This window comes from Camelus bactrianus, chromosome 3 (genome assembly GCF_048773025.1).
Source record: "Camelus bactrianus isolate YW-2024 breed Bactrian camel chromosome 3, ASM4877302v1, whole genome shotgun sequence".
NCBI lineage: Eukaryota > Metazoa > Chordata > Mammalia > Artiodactyla > Camelidae > Camelus > Camelus bactrianus.
Window position 1 is genome coordinate 51,546,451 of NC_133541.1, and position 19,737 is coordinate 51,566,187.

General features: G+C 35.1%; 1 protein-coding gene across 4 annotated transcripts in view; it reads right to left on the reverse strand.

Annotated features, from left to right (window-relative positions):
- CERT1 (ceramide transporter 1) overlaps positions 1–19,737 on the reverse strand; it is a 119,800-nt gene that overhangs the window by 27,548 nt on the left and 72,515 nt on the right. For all 4 annotated transcript variants that reach the window (XM_074359970.1, XM_074359966.1, XM_074359959.1 and 1 more), the window contains 2 exons: positions 16,349–16,506; positions 12,048–12,140 (listed from right to left, as the gene is read on the reverse strand). In XM_074359970.1, coding sequence (XP_074216071.1) covers positions 12,048–12,140; positions 16,349–16,506 — 251 coding nt within the window. The remainder of the gene's footprint in view (positions 1–12,047; positions 12,141–16,348; positions 16,507–19,737) is intronic.

The window sequence follows — 19,737 nt, forward strand, 5'->3', positions numbered from 1 at the left end:
AAATCTACTCTGAACTCAAGCATATTTTCTAATGATTTTTAAATTCTATTGATCATAACCACACCTACACTTTTAAAAATTGTAATACTCATTCAATCATGTCAGAGCCTCAGCAGTCTCCCAACTGGGAGCTACAGTATTACAAATTTTTACTTTGACAAATGAAATGGGAAAATAAGACAGGTACATTTTTCCTCTGATGGCAAATCTGAGAAAGAACTAAAGTAATTGGAATAAATTTTCCTTTATTAAAAAACAAACCAATCCCTTTATCTCACCATGCTTACCAAAGAAAAGAGCTATTTATTGCTAAATCTATGGGACACTTCACAGTTTTTAACTTATCTGCCCTGTTAGCAGTCTTTGTTAGGTTACTGTCTGTTTGGAGCCTTCCTCCCCCGAGGACAACCTAATTTCCTACTCCTGCTCCAAGTGAGCACTCTTCTTGGGCTCCCGTGCAGGCTCCTCCCCCTCTGCTTATCCCTTAACCATGAGTGCGTCTCGGGTTCCATACTGGCTTTCCTCACAGCACCACTACTCATTTCTATGACTTCAGTCATCATTTGATGACTCCCAAATTCACAGCCTGTCTATCTTTCTCCTAAGTGTTAGATCTTTATATCTAATAATATATAATACGTAATCATTGGGTGAATGTATCAACTCATATGCAATGTGTCTAAAACCTGTTCTTCCCTCACCTCCATGCCAACCTATCTAAGGCAGAAACCTGGGCCTGTTTCTGAATTCCTCCTTTTTCCCTCACTCAATCACCACACGCTTCAATTCTACTTTGCAAATACATGATTTGTCCATGTCTCTTCTTACTGCTCTATCCTAATTTAGACTATCTTCAATTCTCACCTGTATTAATGGAAAAGTCTCCAAGCCCCCGTCACAACTGTCAACTGCAATCCTCTCTGCTCACTGCAGGAAGTAAGAATGATTTTTCTAAATAGTAAATCTGAAAACTTCACATACTTAAAACCCGATGCCTGAGGATACTGGTTCCTGCAGACTTTTCTGGCCAGTCAGGCCACTCCCTGCTCTTGATCAGCTCCACTCTCCACAGATAAGTGCTTTCTTTACCTTCCCCTGTGGCTAAATGCTCTTTTGCTTCTGGTCTCCAAATGTTTTTCTTCACAGTCCCTACAAGCAAACACTTCCTAGGCTGTTCACCCGGTTAACATATACTCAGCCTACTTAAGGTTTTAGCTCATCTGTTACTTCATGTGGAAGCCACCACTGACTCAACATCCTCCCAGTGTTAAAATGTTTTATAACATACTTTGTTCTAACTGCCTGTTAACTACTTTATGTTCCCATTACACATTCGCTAAGGCCCTCATGCAGGATTCTTGTTTGCCTTATTCCTTGCAATGTTACCCATGCCTAGCACAGTGTCTTCATTACAGTTAAGTCTTAAGGAATGCATTTAAAATGATAAAATTATTTGAGACTACAGATGAAAGACAAATTTGTTCAATAACTAGAATATTATGAATGCCTGACAAGAACCAAAATAAAGTCATATTTTGAATTAGTGTCTAAAATTCATGCAAATGTAGTATGGATACAAGCAAATATAGATGGTTTAAAACTCCAAAAGAAAGGGAGAAAAAAATTTAAAAACAGACCCTAGTTTATTTAAGAAATGTATAACTTGATACCACAGGGATGTGAAATAGAATTCATTTTTTATGGCAAGACAAAAAAATTCAAATAAAATTTCTCTGCCCTATGGCCTCCTCTTTCCCCTCTACTGTGTACTGCATATCTGCATTATATATCTTGACCAAACCTCCCCCACAGGCAGAAATACCTGCCCAAACCAAAAGAGCAACATTCTCCTCATATCAACAAGACATAAAAAGATAACCTTCCTTCTGGATCTTGTAAGGGGTCACATGACCCACCACTTGGTATTTGCAGAACTGGATTGTGTAAACTGTCAATAATACTTCATTTGACGTACAGCCCTCTGTCTCAAAAAACATACATAACTATGCTTTGACTTCTAATGGGCAGAACAGTTTTCCTCAATTTGGCTCGAATAAAATTTTCCATTTCTTTCTCATACTGACTGATTAATTTTTCATTGACATGCATAGCACAGCCAGCAGGAAATCAGAGATGCCCACTGAAGTGTACCCGGAACCAGCATTCAGTATCAACATGGGCCCACTGAGCTTCTCAGTACTCCTCAGGTGTTCCAGTGAGTTCTCCTAACATCTGGATCTCATTTGAGTGATGATCCCCCAAATTTTAATTCGAGCTGTTTCACTTAAGCCTCAGAATCTTTTTCATTTTCTTTAGTTTTTTTGGGGGGGGGTATGAGGAGGTAATTACATTTGTTTATTTAATTTATTTATTGTTAGAGGAGGTACTGGGGATTGAACCCAGGACCCTGTGCATGCTAAGCATGCACTCCACCACTTGAGCTATACCATCCCCCCAAGACTCAGAGTCTTAAGGCACACCAGTGCATTTCCTAGGCAGGATGTAGAGGGTCTGGGCAAGCAGCCCATGGAAATAGAGGTGGCTGAGTTTGTTAAATTTAGCTGAAACTGGAAAAATAAAAAAAGAGTTGATATATGGTCTGAACAAAGCTTTTGCTAGTGAAATGAAAGACTGAATTATTCAGCTCTGAAGAACAAGGGAGACCCACTACAACCATTAAGTAAATACTGCTCGTCCAGGTTGCAAGACAGAGCTGATCACCTAGTGCCCCAAGCACCCAAGGATGTTTTACGCTGTCACAGAAAGAAATCAAGCCATGTAAAGGAGTCAACCAGCCCAAGGGTAACTCCTTGGGGAGCCAGACTCAGAAGCTGCACACATTCGATCCACCACACTGTCCTCAGAAAGTTGTTCAGATCATATCTCATACCGCACATCTGAATTAGGCTATGAAATTAATCATGGGAGATTGTGCCTCAAAGGGCAAACAGCTCCCTGATGGACAGTCACCTACAGGAATACCATCTGGGTTTATGTATGCGTGCAAGTACTTAATTGGGAACTAAAGGTAATCAGTCCCTGAAGCGGCCAAGATATGATACTTTTGGCATGACCAAACTGATTTTTGCTCACAGTTAAAGTGGCAGTCTTCTGGATCTGTGCCTTAAGAGTCTACTCGAAACAGTGGTAAGAGTTTTTTCTCTTTTCTGAAATTACACTAGCAGGGAAAAATATTTCTACAGCTAGCTTCTTGGATCCTTTGAATTTGAAAGTCTACCAAATTGTTCACATTTAGAGAGCTCTCATCTTAAACTACTGTACCTATTGTAATTGGTATACAGAAGCCCCAAAAGGCTTCAAAATTTCAAAACGGCCTCAACGAAAGATTTGTTGTAGAAGGCTAATGAAAGATTAATGGTTTAAGAGGTATCTAAAACTTTAATTACTGCTTCCCTGAGACGGGAAGGGGGCAAGGCACAGCCATTTAAGGAACAACACAACAATTAACACAAGGATGGCTAAAGATTCAACCCCCAGTAGGCCTTGAGGCTCAAGACGGTGGGAGATTTGACTTCCTTAAGCTTCATTATATGCTCACTGTAACATATTAGCATGATGAATAACATGCCCACAGGCATCATGGCAGTCTCAAGGCTAGCCACAAAAGGTCAAAGAGTGGGAAATGGCCAATTTCCTGGGAATCCCAGCCCCTTCCCCAGGCTAGCTAGACTGGTCCTTCCACTTATTAGCATATGAAGCTACGAAGCCCATAAAAACTGGCAACACTGCCCTTCACGGGCCTCTTTCTCTCTCCCCTTTCAGAGACAGGCCTGCACTCTGTTTATGGAGTGTGTACCTACTTTTACGCTAATGTGAGCACCCAACCCCCACACTTCGTGGACTATCTCTTGCCTTTCGATGATGTCTCTCTCTAAATAAATTTACCTTTACTCAACTGTGTCTCGCTCTTTAATTCTTTCCTGCGCAAAGCCAAGGACCCACACTTGGCAGGGCACATCCCAGGGGCTCAACGGAAGCCTGGGACATGGCCCTCCTCATGCCCCATATTCGTTTTTCCGGCATCACCTCCATCCTTCTTTGAGTACTCAATTCTAGTAATTTTTTGTCTAAATTGCCTTTCCTCTCAGAAGACACTCCTTTAAACAGTTACCTCTAGACATGGGACTAGGTGAGACTGTAGGAAAGTCTCTTCAGATCAAAGGCCTAACTGAGGACCACAGTTAAGTTAATTCTTAAACCCAGGGAGAATCCTCAAAAGTATCCATAAATGGATTACCAAGATAAGGAGGTCACCAGTCTGACTAGAATGACCATAGCTGATATTCGGGGCCTGGTAGATTTTTTTTGGGTGGGGAGAGGTGCCTTCTCCCCTAAGCTAAATGAGGGAAAGTAAAACAGTCCAAGGTAGTTGAACGGGTATGTGAGTCCTTCAACATCATTGAGGTGGCCACCCAATTCTTTGAGGAAAAAAAGAAACAACAACAACAACAAAAAACAAAAACAGTGTCCTTATTTTTCAAATCTAGTCTTTATAAGTTCAGAGGTGTGGCTCCAGAAACAAACCAAAGCCCACCAATCGTTTTACCACTCCCCAAACTTCCCCTATTTATCTTAAGAGGCTTAAGTAATGAGAAAAAATCTTTTTCTGGCCTTAAGGGGACAAAGTTATTCTATGAGGAACTTGTATTTCTCTTCCTGTATCTTTAAGATACAAATGTTCTACTCGGTCTTCTCCAGGAACCCTTATCTCTGTTACCTTTTTAAAATGCAAATTTCAGAAAAACAGGGCAGATAACTAGGTATTTGATTTGTCAAAGACAAACAGAAATCTTAAGTGTCTTCTCCATAAATATTAGCAGAAAGGGTTTAGACATCTAGACAGGTGACTGATTTGTCCCAACTGCTTTTTATATGGTTGCACCTGATTCCTGGCTGAAACTTTGAAATAGGAACTATGGGGTCTCTGTGTTTGTGTGTTTCTTCGTTATCTATGTATGTGTGTTGTAGATGTGTGGTACTGCCAAAATTAATTTGTACAAGAGAAACAGAACAGGACCTGCATGTGAGGTCCTCCCTGGTATAAATCCTCTCTGTGTCCCCCATTTCTTGTTTATAGGAAATAGGCGTCCTTGACCTTCTCTGAGTTCCAAAGGGCAGATTCAAACAGTTGCTTATCAAGGAAGGGAGGGAATGCAGAGACAAGGGAGTAACAGTCAAGAGACAACAGTGCAGCCTTGGGGCAGGGTCTTGGTTCCTCCTCGAGGAGTATACATAATAATGTATCTTTGAGCCCTCATCCAGGTGGAGGGTAGTAACTTCAGGCTCAGCACAAGATTCCTGGATCGCCGCCCTGTTACCTCGTCACCAACCAATCAGAAGAAAGTCACACACCCTGCAGCCCCGCCCCCAGATTTTGCCTATAAAAACTTTCCCCCCCAAAATCTGAGCACAAGCCACCCATTTTCCTTGCCTGGCCCTGCAATAAACCTTTCTCTGTTCCAAACTCCAATGTTTTGGTTTGTTTGGCTTCACTGTGCATCCAGCACTTGAACTTTTTTTCTTCAGTAACAGGAGCGCCACTTAATTGGCTTAAAGGAAATTAAGTGCTTATATAAATACTCAAAAATATAAGAGAAACTGGCCAGAATGAATTTCAGGTTTATGTGATTTAGGAAATATTTGGTGTTGAATTACTATCTGGTTTTAAAACTAGTTTAAGCTTGTTGGTTTAATTAATACAGATATGCCTTTAGAGTGATCAATATTAAGTATAATACTTTTATTGTACCTAGGTTTACCAGAAATCAAATAAAATATTATTACTCCTGTTACAAAGTTTGTCAGCAAGAAAAAATAACAATATGACAAACGTTTTTAACTCTTTAGATATAGCTGTTTTGGGATTGTCTATCTAAAATATAAAATATTCTTTCCAGATTTTTGTAAGTTGAAAGTTCATAGTTGTGTTAAATTAACTTAAATAATGGGAATCCACTGAATACTCAGATCATTTCCAGATAAGATACTGGGACATTAATTATTGAACATAGGCTTCTTTTCTTAGTGAAACTAAAGATATTTAGGAGCATTAATATGTTTGATGCTCACTAAGACATTTTCTGTAAGAAAGTGCATGTTTCCTAGAAACCGTAAGTGTTATTTATAAGCCTGCCAATCTACAGTAATGTAAAATGACAGTTCATAATTGCTTACTTTTTAGTTTTTACTAGAAACTAGGTTTTAAGGTTAAGAATTATAATATATGTAACTAAAGCTACAAAATAATAAGGAAATATTTCAGCAGAGAAAATGAGAATCGTGTTTTCAGTGAAAGAACGTATCAGAAATGGAAATGCATTTTTTTTTTCAAAGTGAAAAAAGGGATAGTTTTATCCTAGAGCTGGAAAAGAAAAAGGACAAAACAATATGCATACAGAAAGCTGTAGAAGGTCTGAGGAAAAGGAACACTGAGAAAAGAGTTTTATACATGGTCAGGACTGGCTCAGATAAGACTGAATTTAATTAAGAAAATAAATTTTAAAGGTAAAGTGGTACAAAATCTGAATTTATTTTTCTAAGAACAAAGTATTCTTGAAGTATCAAGCTGCTTCTGATAACAGACTGTATGAATTTCTTTGTCTTTAAGTGATTTATTACAACCTTTGAGATCTTTTACTGTCACTTTGGTTAAAAGAATGGGTATTGTTTCACAGTGACCTATGATTCTATTTGCCAGGTGTTTTGAAACTTTGATATTTTTGACAAACTTTATTTTACAAAGATCAAATTCTAAATAAAGTTCATCTGATCTCTAGTTAACTTTAAGGTTTCCCAAAGGGTTCCTGGAACATCTCAAAATATTTTTTTTCTCCATCTCAGAGAGGAATATTTAACCAATCAGACTTGTTTGGTATGTTAAATTACATGTGAAGCATTGTCAAATGAGTGGTGATAAGACTTTTAGGTTGTATCATATGGGTAAATATTACTAATAGAGATATTCTAGAAATTATATGGAACTCCTAAATATCTGATATGTCCTGGTAAAATGGTATCAGTCATAATTCTAGTACTTATCATAAATTGTTGTATGTCACAGCAGTAACCAAGTTTATTTGTCAATTGCATTGCAATCAGGTCTTTAACCTTGACTTTTAAATTACTGTCTTTTTTCATTTATGGATAATTACTATTTTACTCTGATGTTTTTGCAAAAATGCTTCATCTTCAATGAGATTCACAGAAAGGACTTTTTGACAAGTATAGGTTTCTGATAACTTTCAGATCATACTGCTAAACAGGGTAAGAAATAAAAGAATTCTGATGGAAAACCTGATAGCTTCATAAAATTGTTAATAGAAGATTAAGATCAAGGATTATCTGCATAAAAGTAAGTGAACTTATGAGTATGGTTATAACTTTTGGTTTTTTATCTGAAATATTACTGGCTTTTAATCTGTTTTCCAGATACATGGAAACCTTCAAATTATACCTCTGTGTGTAGAATTAAAACATTTATGTTTCCTTTCAACTTAATTACTTCAGAATTTGGAAACTCTTAGGTTCCTAGCAGTTTTCTCAGGTATATAAGGAAGGCCACTCCTAACAAGTGCACGAATCTCAAGGTATTTGGGGGACCTTGAGAAGAGAGGAGTTCACCCAAATCTATCACTCAAATCTACAGAGATGACAGGAGGAATCTGTGACATGCCCTTGGTGTGGCTTTCCAGGGCTTGAGAGGTTTTTTTTTTTTTTTTTTTTTTTTTTTTTTTTTTTTTTTAAAAAAGTTCAATCTGAGATTTCTTATGAAAGTTCCAGCACAGCAAATGTAAAGAGTCCATGTGGTCAATTTACCAGACATTTTCCAAACAAATTAATCTTAATTTGGCTATGGTAGAAATCAGGGTAATTATAGAGAAAAAGATTATGTTTCAGTGGGTATTAAACACTAGTGAGGTTTGTATTTACTACTGCCTAAGGCTCACTTCCCAGATAGTTCTTTGTTGTTATACTATTGTAAAGTTTAGTTATTAAAAGGATACTCTAAGTTTGTTTCTGAAGCTTATCACAGTAATCTAACTTTGGATGAACATCAGATGTGCCATGATCTGCAACCAGATTACTCATACTGGAAAAGACATCAGACAAAGGACTCTTTACAGCCACATTGGAAGGGACTTTATCAGGCCTTCTCTCCTGAATCAATTGCAACCCCTGTTTCTCATACTCAACTTGAACAAAGACCGACACTACCAGACCAGGATGAGAAGATGATGACATCGGAAGTAGAAAGCTTACCCAAGATGCTAAACCAGCCTGAATACTGATTACTTTGACAAATGCTCATACTTTTCTTTTTCATTTTTGTGCTCACACTTTTGCTTATGAACCAAATGTATTTCTTTTTTTGGGGTTCAATCATTCCCAAGTTTCAAAAAAAAAATCAATCCAAGTACTGGGTTTGTGGCCAAATATGTCTAGTACTATGTCTAGTACTCCTAGGTTGCCTTGGTAGATTTCTTCTCTCCAAGGCTCTAACTAGATGGCCCTCAGAAATTTTATTGTAAAAGAAACAAACTCAAGCACCATGCAAGCTAATGTTACCACCAATAACACTAAGTGAGACCCTCTTACACAGCCAGTTAATGATGCCTGTTCTGAACCTGGCCACAAATAGTCCTTTTCACTAGATGTGAATATTTGGTAGCTCCTAACAGGACTCAACAGATTTATGGAACAAGTTTATGACCGTGGCTCTCCCTAGGTTGGTTAGGAAGATACATAACTGCTTTTCTTTGGACCCAAGGTCACTAATAGTTAGCCCTGGAAACAGCCCTTGTCAATCTGTGATTTCAACCGTAATATGAGGGTGCTGGTTTGTATCAGTTTTCCAGTGGTGTGACCTTATTTAGCCACGATGTTTGTTAACTCATCTTATGACACATGAAGTCATATTTCCACTCTGAACGATCCTCTTCCCAGTTTAGAGGAAATACTAGGAAAATGGTTTGATTCATGAGGATCTTGGTTTAAATCTTTGCTAATGACATTGCTGGTCCAATTGGCAATTTTAATTACAGTTTGTGAACTTATATGGTGATATAATTTCTTGCCTTTCATGCAGTGTGTCACCTGCTCATACTAAGATAATGAATGTCTACACAACTTGAAACTATAGATCACATCTGTAGTTCTCTATAACATAATGGCATACACAACACACATGTGAGGAAAACTGGCTTAAGTTTTATTGGACAACGTAGAACCACTCTGGCATAGAGAGACCAAAAACATTTGATCACCTAATGCTTTTAATCAAAAGATTAATGATCAAAAAAGGGAAATTGTGAAATAAAATGTATTTTATGGCAAGACAAGAAAAATTTAAACATAAACAAATTTTCTCTGCCTTCTGGCTCCCTCTTTCCTCTCTACAGTGTACTGTGTATTTGCACTATGCATCAACCAAGCCTCTCGCAATGCCAGAAATACCCGCTCAACCCTAGAAAGCAACATTCTCCTAGCATCAACAAGATAACTCCTTAAAACATAACTTTCCTTCTTGACCTTGTAAGGAGTCACATGATCTACCACTTTGTACCTACAGAACTGAATTGTGTAAACTGTCAGTAATATGACTGATGTACATTTGATGTACATACATTTGATGTACAGCCCTCTGTCTCAAAAAACTTACATAACTGTGCTTTGACTTCTAATGGGCATAACAGTTCTTTGAGCTTTCTAAGATGCTGTTCCCAGGTTATAATACTCAAGTGGCTCCAATACAATTTTCCATTTCTTTCTTAGATCAACTCATTAATTCGTTGTCAACAGGGAGATAGTGAGAAAAAAAATGAAGTACTCCTGTTTTCTTCATTAAAAGTGAAAGAGAGAGGTGCATTTCAAATGGGGAAGGGGAAAGGATGGTTTTATTCAACAAATGCCACTGGAACAAAATACAGATTCTTACATTCCACTGTAATTTTTAAAAATCCAGATGTATTAATATATTTAGAAGAGACTATTTTTAAAAAAAAGGAAAGAAAATACAGACAATTATTTTAAGTAGTATATGAAAGGATTTCCATCTAAAATGGAACTGGAGGATGTGAATTGGAGAATCTCATGCATGTGCCCTCTGAAGAATGAAACTTAAGAACTAGAAAATGACTTCCTGTAAATGCCTGATCTACAGAAGACCGAGTCTTGTCTCCTGACCAATGACCATCTGCCAAGAATGTCCCCTCATCCTCAAGCCAATGAACTTACTGCTTGGACCCTGGCTGGACTCTCCTTGTCTTTGCATTCCTTGCTCAAAAATACAGCCAGTCCCAAACCATCAAAAGGACTGCCTGTAACTTTTTACTGCACACATCTCCCAAATTTCAATTCCTTGCTATTCCCAAATAAACTCATTTTGGTCATTTGAGCATGCCTCAGTTAACTTCTTTAGGTGGACAAAAGAATGCTTTTTAAAACATGGTAACAAATGTAGAGATAAGTATCTCCAAAAAACTGTGAGTTAATTACATGAAAGTATAAAACTTTTTATATGGCAAAACCAACAATCAAAAAGATTTTTTAAAAACTATAAAAGGAAGAAAATAATTGAGAAATGAAAAGCCAATCCTACACATTTTCTAAATCAATAGAGGGGAAAAAAACACTAAATCCTAAAAATAAAAATTTTAAGGAACGTGGACTTGAGTCATTAAAGAAACGCAAATGACCAATAAACATTTTTTAAAGAAAGCCTAAATCACATAAATAAAGCAATTTCAAAAAAAAAAAAAATGAGAAGCTAATAAACACATATACTTAGCACAAGAACCCTCTTCCCTCCACCCTGCTCCCTTCCCCTGAAATAAAACCTGTGTTGACAAAAGCGGAGATAAACAAATATAACATTATAGTTACATACTGCTAGTGGGACATACAGAGGCACCACGTATTGTTAAATTAAAAAGACAGATTTTCTATAATCTTCTAATGAAAATCTTATTTATAACATGAAAAAATAGGGTAATTTTAAAAAGCTTAGAGTTCCCCCCAAAATAAACCTAAAATAGCAAAACAATCTGCTTAGCTTCAGGATAAAAATTAAAGTTGTAATAGCTTACATTTCAGTAATCCAGACTTTTAAAACTTCAGAGGATAGTTAATTACATAATTTTTACACATTCTAGAAGGAATGCATTGACAACTTAGTAATTTTAAAATATTACCACTTGAGGCTCATACTATGGATTTTAACAGTTGGAAATCAGTTCCAACATAAAAACACTGTCAACAGCAAATCTTTTTTTCCTTTATAGAATAAAAATGGCAAGAAATTTTTCTTCTACTTTCTTAAATATAATTTAACTTTTTATCATTCTACTTCTGTTTCAATGACACTCCTTGCCACTTCATTTTTCAAATGTTCATTTCTGGAATAGCAACAACATTAATAATAATTACCAGATATAACTTACACTTGTTTTTATTTAAAGAAGTATCACAGAAAAACAGTATATAAAATTTTAATATATACGTGTGAATATGGAGAAGCAGAATTTACTAACTGCTTAACAAATAACTAAAAGGGGAAAGAAGTTGGTTTCAGATATTTTTCAAACATAAAAGCAAGGCAATTAAAACAGTTCATACCCTGCTATGGATAAGACCTCATAGTATATAGTAGAGACTAAAATCTTTTGCCTGTAAAGTTCTCAGGTTTTTCCTCTGTAGATTGCTTTTATTAAAATAATAATAATGATGATGATGATGATGATGATGACATTAGAAGGTAATATCAAAAGTATTATCCTTACAGGGGAGACGAAAACTTATCCTATAAAGTGGACAGGCCCAGTAATGAGGCTTTTAAAGGCTATACTAAACTTTACAGGCAATAAAAAAACAAGTCTGTTTCAGAGTAAGCCAACCATATATACATTATGAAATATTTAAGATATTTAAAGGCTATAAAAGTATTATATAAAAATTAATCACTTTTGTGATATAAATATATATATGTATGTCCTATGAGTTTCTCTTTCTAAGATCATATAATTTCATACCTCATAATCTGGTCCTCCAAAGTGGGATTTTTTCTTAAGTTCTGTCATGGCATTTTTGTATGCTTCCTCTGTTCTTCTTCTCTTCTCAGTTTCCTGTTTAAAAAAACAAAACATAGCAAGTGAAAAGTTTATCAAGTGAAATGAGGATTTTCTCTGCATTTCATCAAAATTTTAGATTTTGGACAAAATAACACCACTCTTTTGAAAAATGAGTATTACTCTGCCCAAGAAAACACTTCTCTGGGCTATATATCACACAAGAGCTAACATTTAAATCATCACTAAGATCACCTTATTGACAGGTTATATATTTAAATAGATTAAATAACTACTGAAGAGTCTACACTTTAAAAAAAATTAAAAAGATAAATTAGTACCAGAGAAATGCCTACAACAATTAATTTTGTTACAGAGAAAAAAATGCAAATAATGGATGCCAGGAAGAAAATAAGTCAATAATTGGTAGAATCAATAAATGCTAAAAGATAAATTTCTTACACTTTCCCACTGCTGGTTAAAATTATTTTAGAGCTGAAAAGGAGCTTCGATTACTACTTTAATACTCTCCTTTTATAGATAAGGTCTATAGCTCTAAGTTTGCCAAAAGATCCAAGGTCAAAACTTAAGAGAAAAAGGCTGGCCTTGGCACTGATTTCAAACTTATTTTTACAACAATGGGCTGCACTGAGTCAAATCTGATAAAGATCCAACAAGCTTATACAGAACCTAATGCCTTTATTCCCTTAGTTCAAACACTTAAAGGCTAAAGTAAAGTCCACACTGAACTCACACAGAGCTTACCTACTTCCAAACACCCTACCTGAATTAAAGCTAGTGCAAATCAATGAATTAGTTCATCAGGCCCAAAGATTAACTGATTTTTGTGTACTGAAGAGAAACTAGGACTTCAAACCCACTAGATTGGCTAAAATTAAAAAACAATCACCCACAAAAACTGGACAATACCAAATGTTGTTATGGATGAAAAGCAACTAGAATTCTCACCTATTGGTGGTGGGAGTATAAAGTGATATAACCACTTCGGAAAATTTTTTCCCTATATCCACTAAAGCTAAGCATATATGCAATCCATCAATAATTCTACTGCTTGGTATATGCCCAGAGAAATAAGTGCATATGTCCACCAAAAGATATGTACAAGAATGCTCACAGCAGCTTTATGCCCTTATATACACAGCCAAAATATAAAAAGCTAAATGTCCATCAGCAGGAAAAAGGAATAAACAAATTGAAGTCATACAATGAAAATTCATCATACAATGAACTGTACAACAATACTACGATACAACAATAAAAAATAATAAACTACCACTAAATGTAACAAGATGAGTGAACCTTACAGTCCATGTTGAGGGGGAGGAAAAAAAGCCAGACACAAGGATGTATTTTACATGATTCAATGTACATGCTGTTCAGGAATGGGCAAAACCAATCTGTGATGATATGTTATAACTGTGGTCACCTTTGAGGTGGTGGTATGGTTTGGACTAGGAAGGGGCATGAGGAGACCTTCTGGGGTGCTATCCAAGTCCTGTATCTTTTTTTTTTTTTTAAACTTATTTTTTGGGGGGAGTGGATAATTAGGTTTACTTTTTTATTTTTAATAGAGGTGCTGGGGATTGAACCCAGGACCTCATCCATGCTAAGCACGCACTCTATCCCTGAGCTATTACGCTCCCCCTAAAAGTTCTGTCTTGATCTGAGTACTTCACTGTATGTATGTTAAAAAATGAACAAAACAAGAAAACACAGAACAGCAATAATATTAAAGACTTTGGGGAAAGTGAAAAAAACGTGAAATTATACAGCTGTGAATCTATTAATATAAGCAAACATCTTCAATGAATAGGTAGGTTTCCTCTTACTAACACTGTTAAGAACTAAAACTGTTTAATTTTAGAATTTTTGGTCTTCGTGGACACGACTGCCTAACAATTAAGTATACTTCTATAAAAGAAGGAATTCTTTTTACAGGTAGTCACGAAAAATTGTCACCACTAAAGGATATTAATTTTCAATTACTTAGCTATAAGAGCAATGGAATTGATATTAGAAATCTAAATAAAAGCTATTATGCATAAAACCAGAGATCTAATATATTGAGATTTATATAAATTATATACATCTATTATCTATGTATATGTATTATATAATATATAGTATATATATAACCATATATTAGAAATCTATATAAAAGCTACATAAACAGCTATTAATTAGCTGTTGTTATATCACCTATGATCTGTTTAATTGTTCTCATTAGATTTTAAGCTCCATGAAGGAGAACTTCTGTTGATTACTGTTTCCTCATTTCTAACTTAAGAGTCTAGCACACAGCAAGCACACAAAAACTTCTTAAATAAAACAATTTCAACTAAACCATATTAAGTTATTATTTTATTTTGCATCCCAATTATAAAAACTACCTAAAAGACATGTTTTTTGGTAACTCTCTCCATTCAAGAACTTCCTAGTCTTTATAGAGGGGGATAGATGTGTGTATATACGTGTATATATGTACACACACACACACACACACACACTGAATACATGTGTATATACTGTGTATGCACACACACACTTATATTTCCTGTAAAATGTAACTGGGTCCCCTATCAACCCTGAGAAAAAAATTATGGTGGAAAAACGTGAGTAAGATATATTAGATAGACCTGTAAGAGGACTATGAAGTACAGCAGTATGCAGATTTCAATTAATACTGCCATCTTTTGTGGTTGTTACTTGGTTAAACGTGGTGCAGTGAAAGTCTTTTTTCACAGATCCTTTGGTTTGGTCTACTTATTGCTACCCAATAAAGAAAGAGAATGGGTAAGATTACCAACGTTGGAAACAATGGCAAGTCCACCTCCTTGTTCAAGAAAGAAATCTGATTGCCAAAAAGATGGTGAAGCCATGTCTTATTTTTAATGAATTTTTTTAGGCAGTATGGTAGAGTATATGATTGGAGATGACAATACTTTGGTGAAGGATAAATAGACTGAAGGGAGGAGAGCTTAAGAGAAATTGCCAAAAAGTTTTGAACAAGCTAGTGTGGACAAGTTGAAAGATTCTTTTGAACTTGTCTAATGGATTTATAGGGTTGTTCTGTTTTCTCAACACATTTGTGTGTGTGTGTGTGTGTGCGTACAGGGAATCTTCTAAAAACTCAATTTGATCCATGGTTGAAATCTTTGATGATGTAAGAGTTCAATTCCAGAATAATAATGAAGTGTCTGTACCCTAAACGAACGTTTTCATTGCTTGTTTTAAAAAAAACACAAAACGCTAGCCAATGGCTTAGTCTCACCTGTACCTGAGAATTTTGAACAATTTTCTTTTCTTTAAATATGGGGAATCTTCTTAAACATACAGTGCGATGCCAATCTTGTAGCCATTCCACCATTACAGCAGTGATGACACTGCTTTCCTTAGTGTTCTGCTCACATTTGATAAGACCTTCAAATACTGCAAGCAATAGGACTCACTAACGATTGATAAGATTCTGACTGACATCTGCCCTAGTATCCAGAGCTGAAATATAGAAGAGTAAAATTCTTCTAATTCTGCTACTTAACACCTCTGAACAAGTACCTGGGCCTCAGCTGCTGCTTCTATAAAATGATGGCATTGGACTAGAACTAAATTCCCTAAGGTATGCTTTAGTTCTAACATTTTACTAATGTTAAACTACAAACAGTTTTCCTGCTAAAATAATTCACTGAGCCGAATTCTACTTCACACTTGAAACTAAAGATTTACATTGTAATATTACTATCACTGATGCAGTTTAAACAAAAGTGGGAAAAGGTGAACAAAAGGCAAATGTTCAATGAACACAAAATATATGTTAAATGATATCACAATGATCCTGGAAAATATACATGGTCATGAATACAATGAGTTAATATTAACTTCATAGACTGGTGTTTATCAGTTGATGTAACTTAAATGCAGTTTCGTATATCACACAATAAAACTGGGCAATGTTAAATGGTTCATTTCTGTTCCAAACCACTATTATTATTATTACAAAAAACTTCTTTGTTAAAATCCAATCAAGAATGCATACTGTATAGTAACAGAATACATAACTGGTGAATCTCATTAGAAAAATGAGTTTAAAAGATGGTCACAAAGTTTCAGCAGAGGAGTACCACCTCCTTTTTCGATTAACCCAATGTATTTTTCCCTAGGAGGCTAGTTTAGTCTAAATTTAGTTCAATCAGTACATAAAACAAATAAAATCTGATTTTTTTTAAAAGAAGAAAAATCAACCTTACCTTATCCAGTCTCTTTTGCCAGCTGTCCTCACGTTTTACCATTAGTTCAATACAATGAGAAAGTGTAGCAAGGATTCCAGCAGTAGTTGCTTTAAAAGTTATTGCCTCCCCTTTGAAGTCTATACCATTAATTCCTTTTGGTGTCACATGCGGAAATACTGAAGAGGAAAAAAATGGTTATTCACTAAAAATCTTTTCAGTTAAAAAAAATTCCTCTTCACAACTTAAAATTAGAAAATGTTTAGAAAACTATCAAGTCAGAGCAGGTTTTCAAATTGTAATTGCCTTCTAGTTGGTCAACATTCAAAAAAAATTTCCATCTGTTCTCTATGAGAAAAGAAGCTTCTGATAGCATATGTACTTTCAAGTCCTTTTTCTCTGCATTCTATTTCCCAAAATCTATTTGCTAGCTGCACCCAGTGAATAAAGTGGTAGGAGGAAAAATACTTTAATAATAACATTCAGACAGCTTAGAGCAGAACCTAATTACAGCAAGAACTACCTTACATTTTGAGAACCCTTGAATTTAAAAAAAACCTGAAGATAAACTGAAGAACTGAGTAAGATCATAGAAAAATTTTAAATAAATGTCCAAATATAAATCTGGGACCAATGTGCACATTACGTGGTTCTTATGTCTACATTTTATAATTTTAATTCAAAGATAGCCTTTGAATTAAATGAAAAATCTTAAAACTCACAAGATGCAAAAAAGACAGCACAACATCTTATACTATAGTTAGTTAAGAAACCATTTCAATAGAACTCTTACGAATGGAATAACGATACTTTCAACTTTAAAAACTCGTATGTAGATAAGATAGCAAAGGTGCAATCCATAAAAGAGTTAAATGATAAACTAAACTTCATCAAAATTTAAAATTTCTGCTCTTGAAGGCATGGTTAGAAGAATGAAAGTTGCAGTTATGTAGGATAAATAAGTCTAGTGAGCTAATTTACAGTTAATAAACTGGTAACTGAGGAGATAACGCTAATTAGCTTGACTGCAGTAATCATTTCACCATGTATACCAAAATTATGTTGTATATCTTAAATATATATAATGCTTATTTAAAAAAATTTTTTAAAGAATAAAGCAACAAGCCACAGATTGGGAAAAAAATCTTTGCACAGAATATGTATAATAAAGGACTTATACCCTTTATCAAGATATATTATATATTAATACAGACATTCTGTATTACAATATACAATATATAATAATCTCAAACTCAACAATAAGAAAATACATAACCCAATTAAGTAACTGGACAAAAGACTTGAACACATACCTCATCAAAGGAGAGATACAGATGGTAAATAAGCAGATGAAAAGATGCTCAATATATTAGTTACTAGGGAAAAGCAAATTAAAACTATGAGATACCACTACACACCTGTTGAAAGACTGACAATGTCAAGTGTTCGTGGGGATTTGGAGGAACCTGAACTCTCAAATATGGTTGGTGAAATGCAGTCTGGCAGTTTTTTAAAAAGTTAGATATATACCTACCATATGATTCAACCATTCCACCTCTGGGTATTTACCCCAAAGAAATAAAATATGTGTCCACAAAAAGACTTACGTGAATGTTTGTGGCAACATTATCTGTAATATCCCTAAGCAGTAAACAACTCAAATGTCCACCAATAGATGAACTAACTGAACAAATCATGGTGTTAGCTATACAAGGAATTACTACTCAGCAATGAAAAGAAATCAAATACTGATATACATACAACAACAATGAGAAATCTCAAACTAAGAAACAAGGCAAAGAAAATTCACATACTGTATGAGTCCATTTATATTAAAATCTAGAAAACGCAAATTAATCTATAGTGACAGAAAAGAGACCAGTGGTTGTTTGAGAACGGAGGGAGGAAGGGAAGACAAAAAGGATGGAAGAAACTTATCAGGATGATGGACATGGTAACGGTCTTGGCTGCGGTGACAGCTTCATGATAGTATCAAAACTTACCAAACTGTACACTTAAAGTATATGCAGTTTATTTTATGTTAATTAGATCTCAATAAAGCTGTTAAAAACCTTGTATTTCCTTTTTCCTATATTTTCTAAAAACTTTTATCACTGTAACTTCTATATTTTCTATCATTCTTACCAAGATTGCTGTTTTATTATAAACTGTTATTTTTATTAATAATCAACTCAGAAATTAAAAGTCACCTGTGTCCTATATACGGGAATGTGTGCAACTGCAATGATGGGTCCTCCCCACTGCCTGCTAATTTATAGAGTCAGTACAAGATGCAAGACCAACAAGAAATATCTCTTAAAAAAACCTCTAAAATATAGAAATAAACCTCTTCAGCTGCACTTTACTTTCAGAAAAAGTCACCCTCAAATCCTTTTCAGAATGATACAGGGGTATGTTACAGACTTTTAAGTTCTCAAATAGTTGAAAGTAAGTGTCTTACACATAGCAAAGTTCTCTGAAATAAATTTCTCTCATGTTACATCTGTTAGGAAATGAAAGTCATGAAGATAAAAACCTCATCGTAATTTGTCATCCACTGAGCTCCTCTAAGTATTGGTTACCTTAATTTTTGCTCCAAGCCTCTTACACTTTATATTGTAGAACTACATTCATCTTGATGGAAAAACTTAAGTAAAACCCCAAAGTAGTCAATAATTTTAGAAGAGCATACTCATCTATATGTCTCAGCTGAATACGAAGGAAAGAAGATCTTAAGGAGACAAGGTGACATGCCTCAGTTTCTTTTGGGAAAATAATACACTGTAGTAAAAGGAAGTTGAAGTATGTGAATGTAACCATGTTCAAGAAGGGCAGAAATGACAGAAATTATAAAATAATCTATAGATCTAGATTTGTAAGTACTTAAGCTCCAAAAATTATCATTCAGATTTATGGTTCTTTTAGTTAAACTCTGACGTTACACACTTCAAAACACTTTTAAAGGTAGTAACACTCAGAAAATCAAGGAATCTGTATGCTAATACCAACACGTCAAAACTAAAAACAAATGCTGACAGAAGCCTAGAGATTTGTAATCTCTTCATTTCATTGAGACTCTCACACATTATTCTAAACAGCAGGCAACCTAAGGGGGGATTTCCACAGTTTCTGTGGTGAGAAGTTTTTCATTTTTCCAAAGGAAATGTTCTAAATAACGATGTATGTTTATAGACAAGGCAGAAAAAAATTGGTGAAGTCCTTCTGAACATACAGGATGGCAAATTTGTTTAAATCTCTCCTCACTTGTCTACTATGATACAGAAGAAACATGGCTGAAGACTATAACCACGATATCAAACATACCAGGGGCAGTGATCAACTGGTTTGGGATTACTGGTCTATTGTAGAGTAGCTTTTATGATTACTGATTATTCTAACAGAATAAGGTA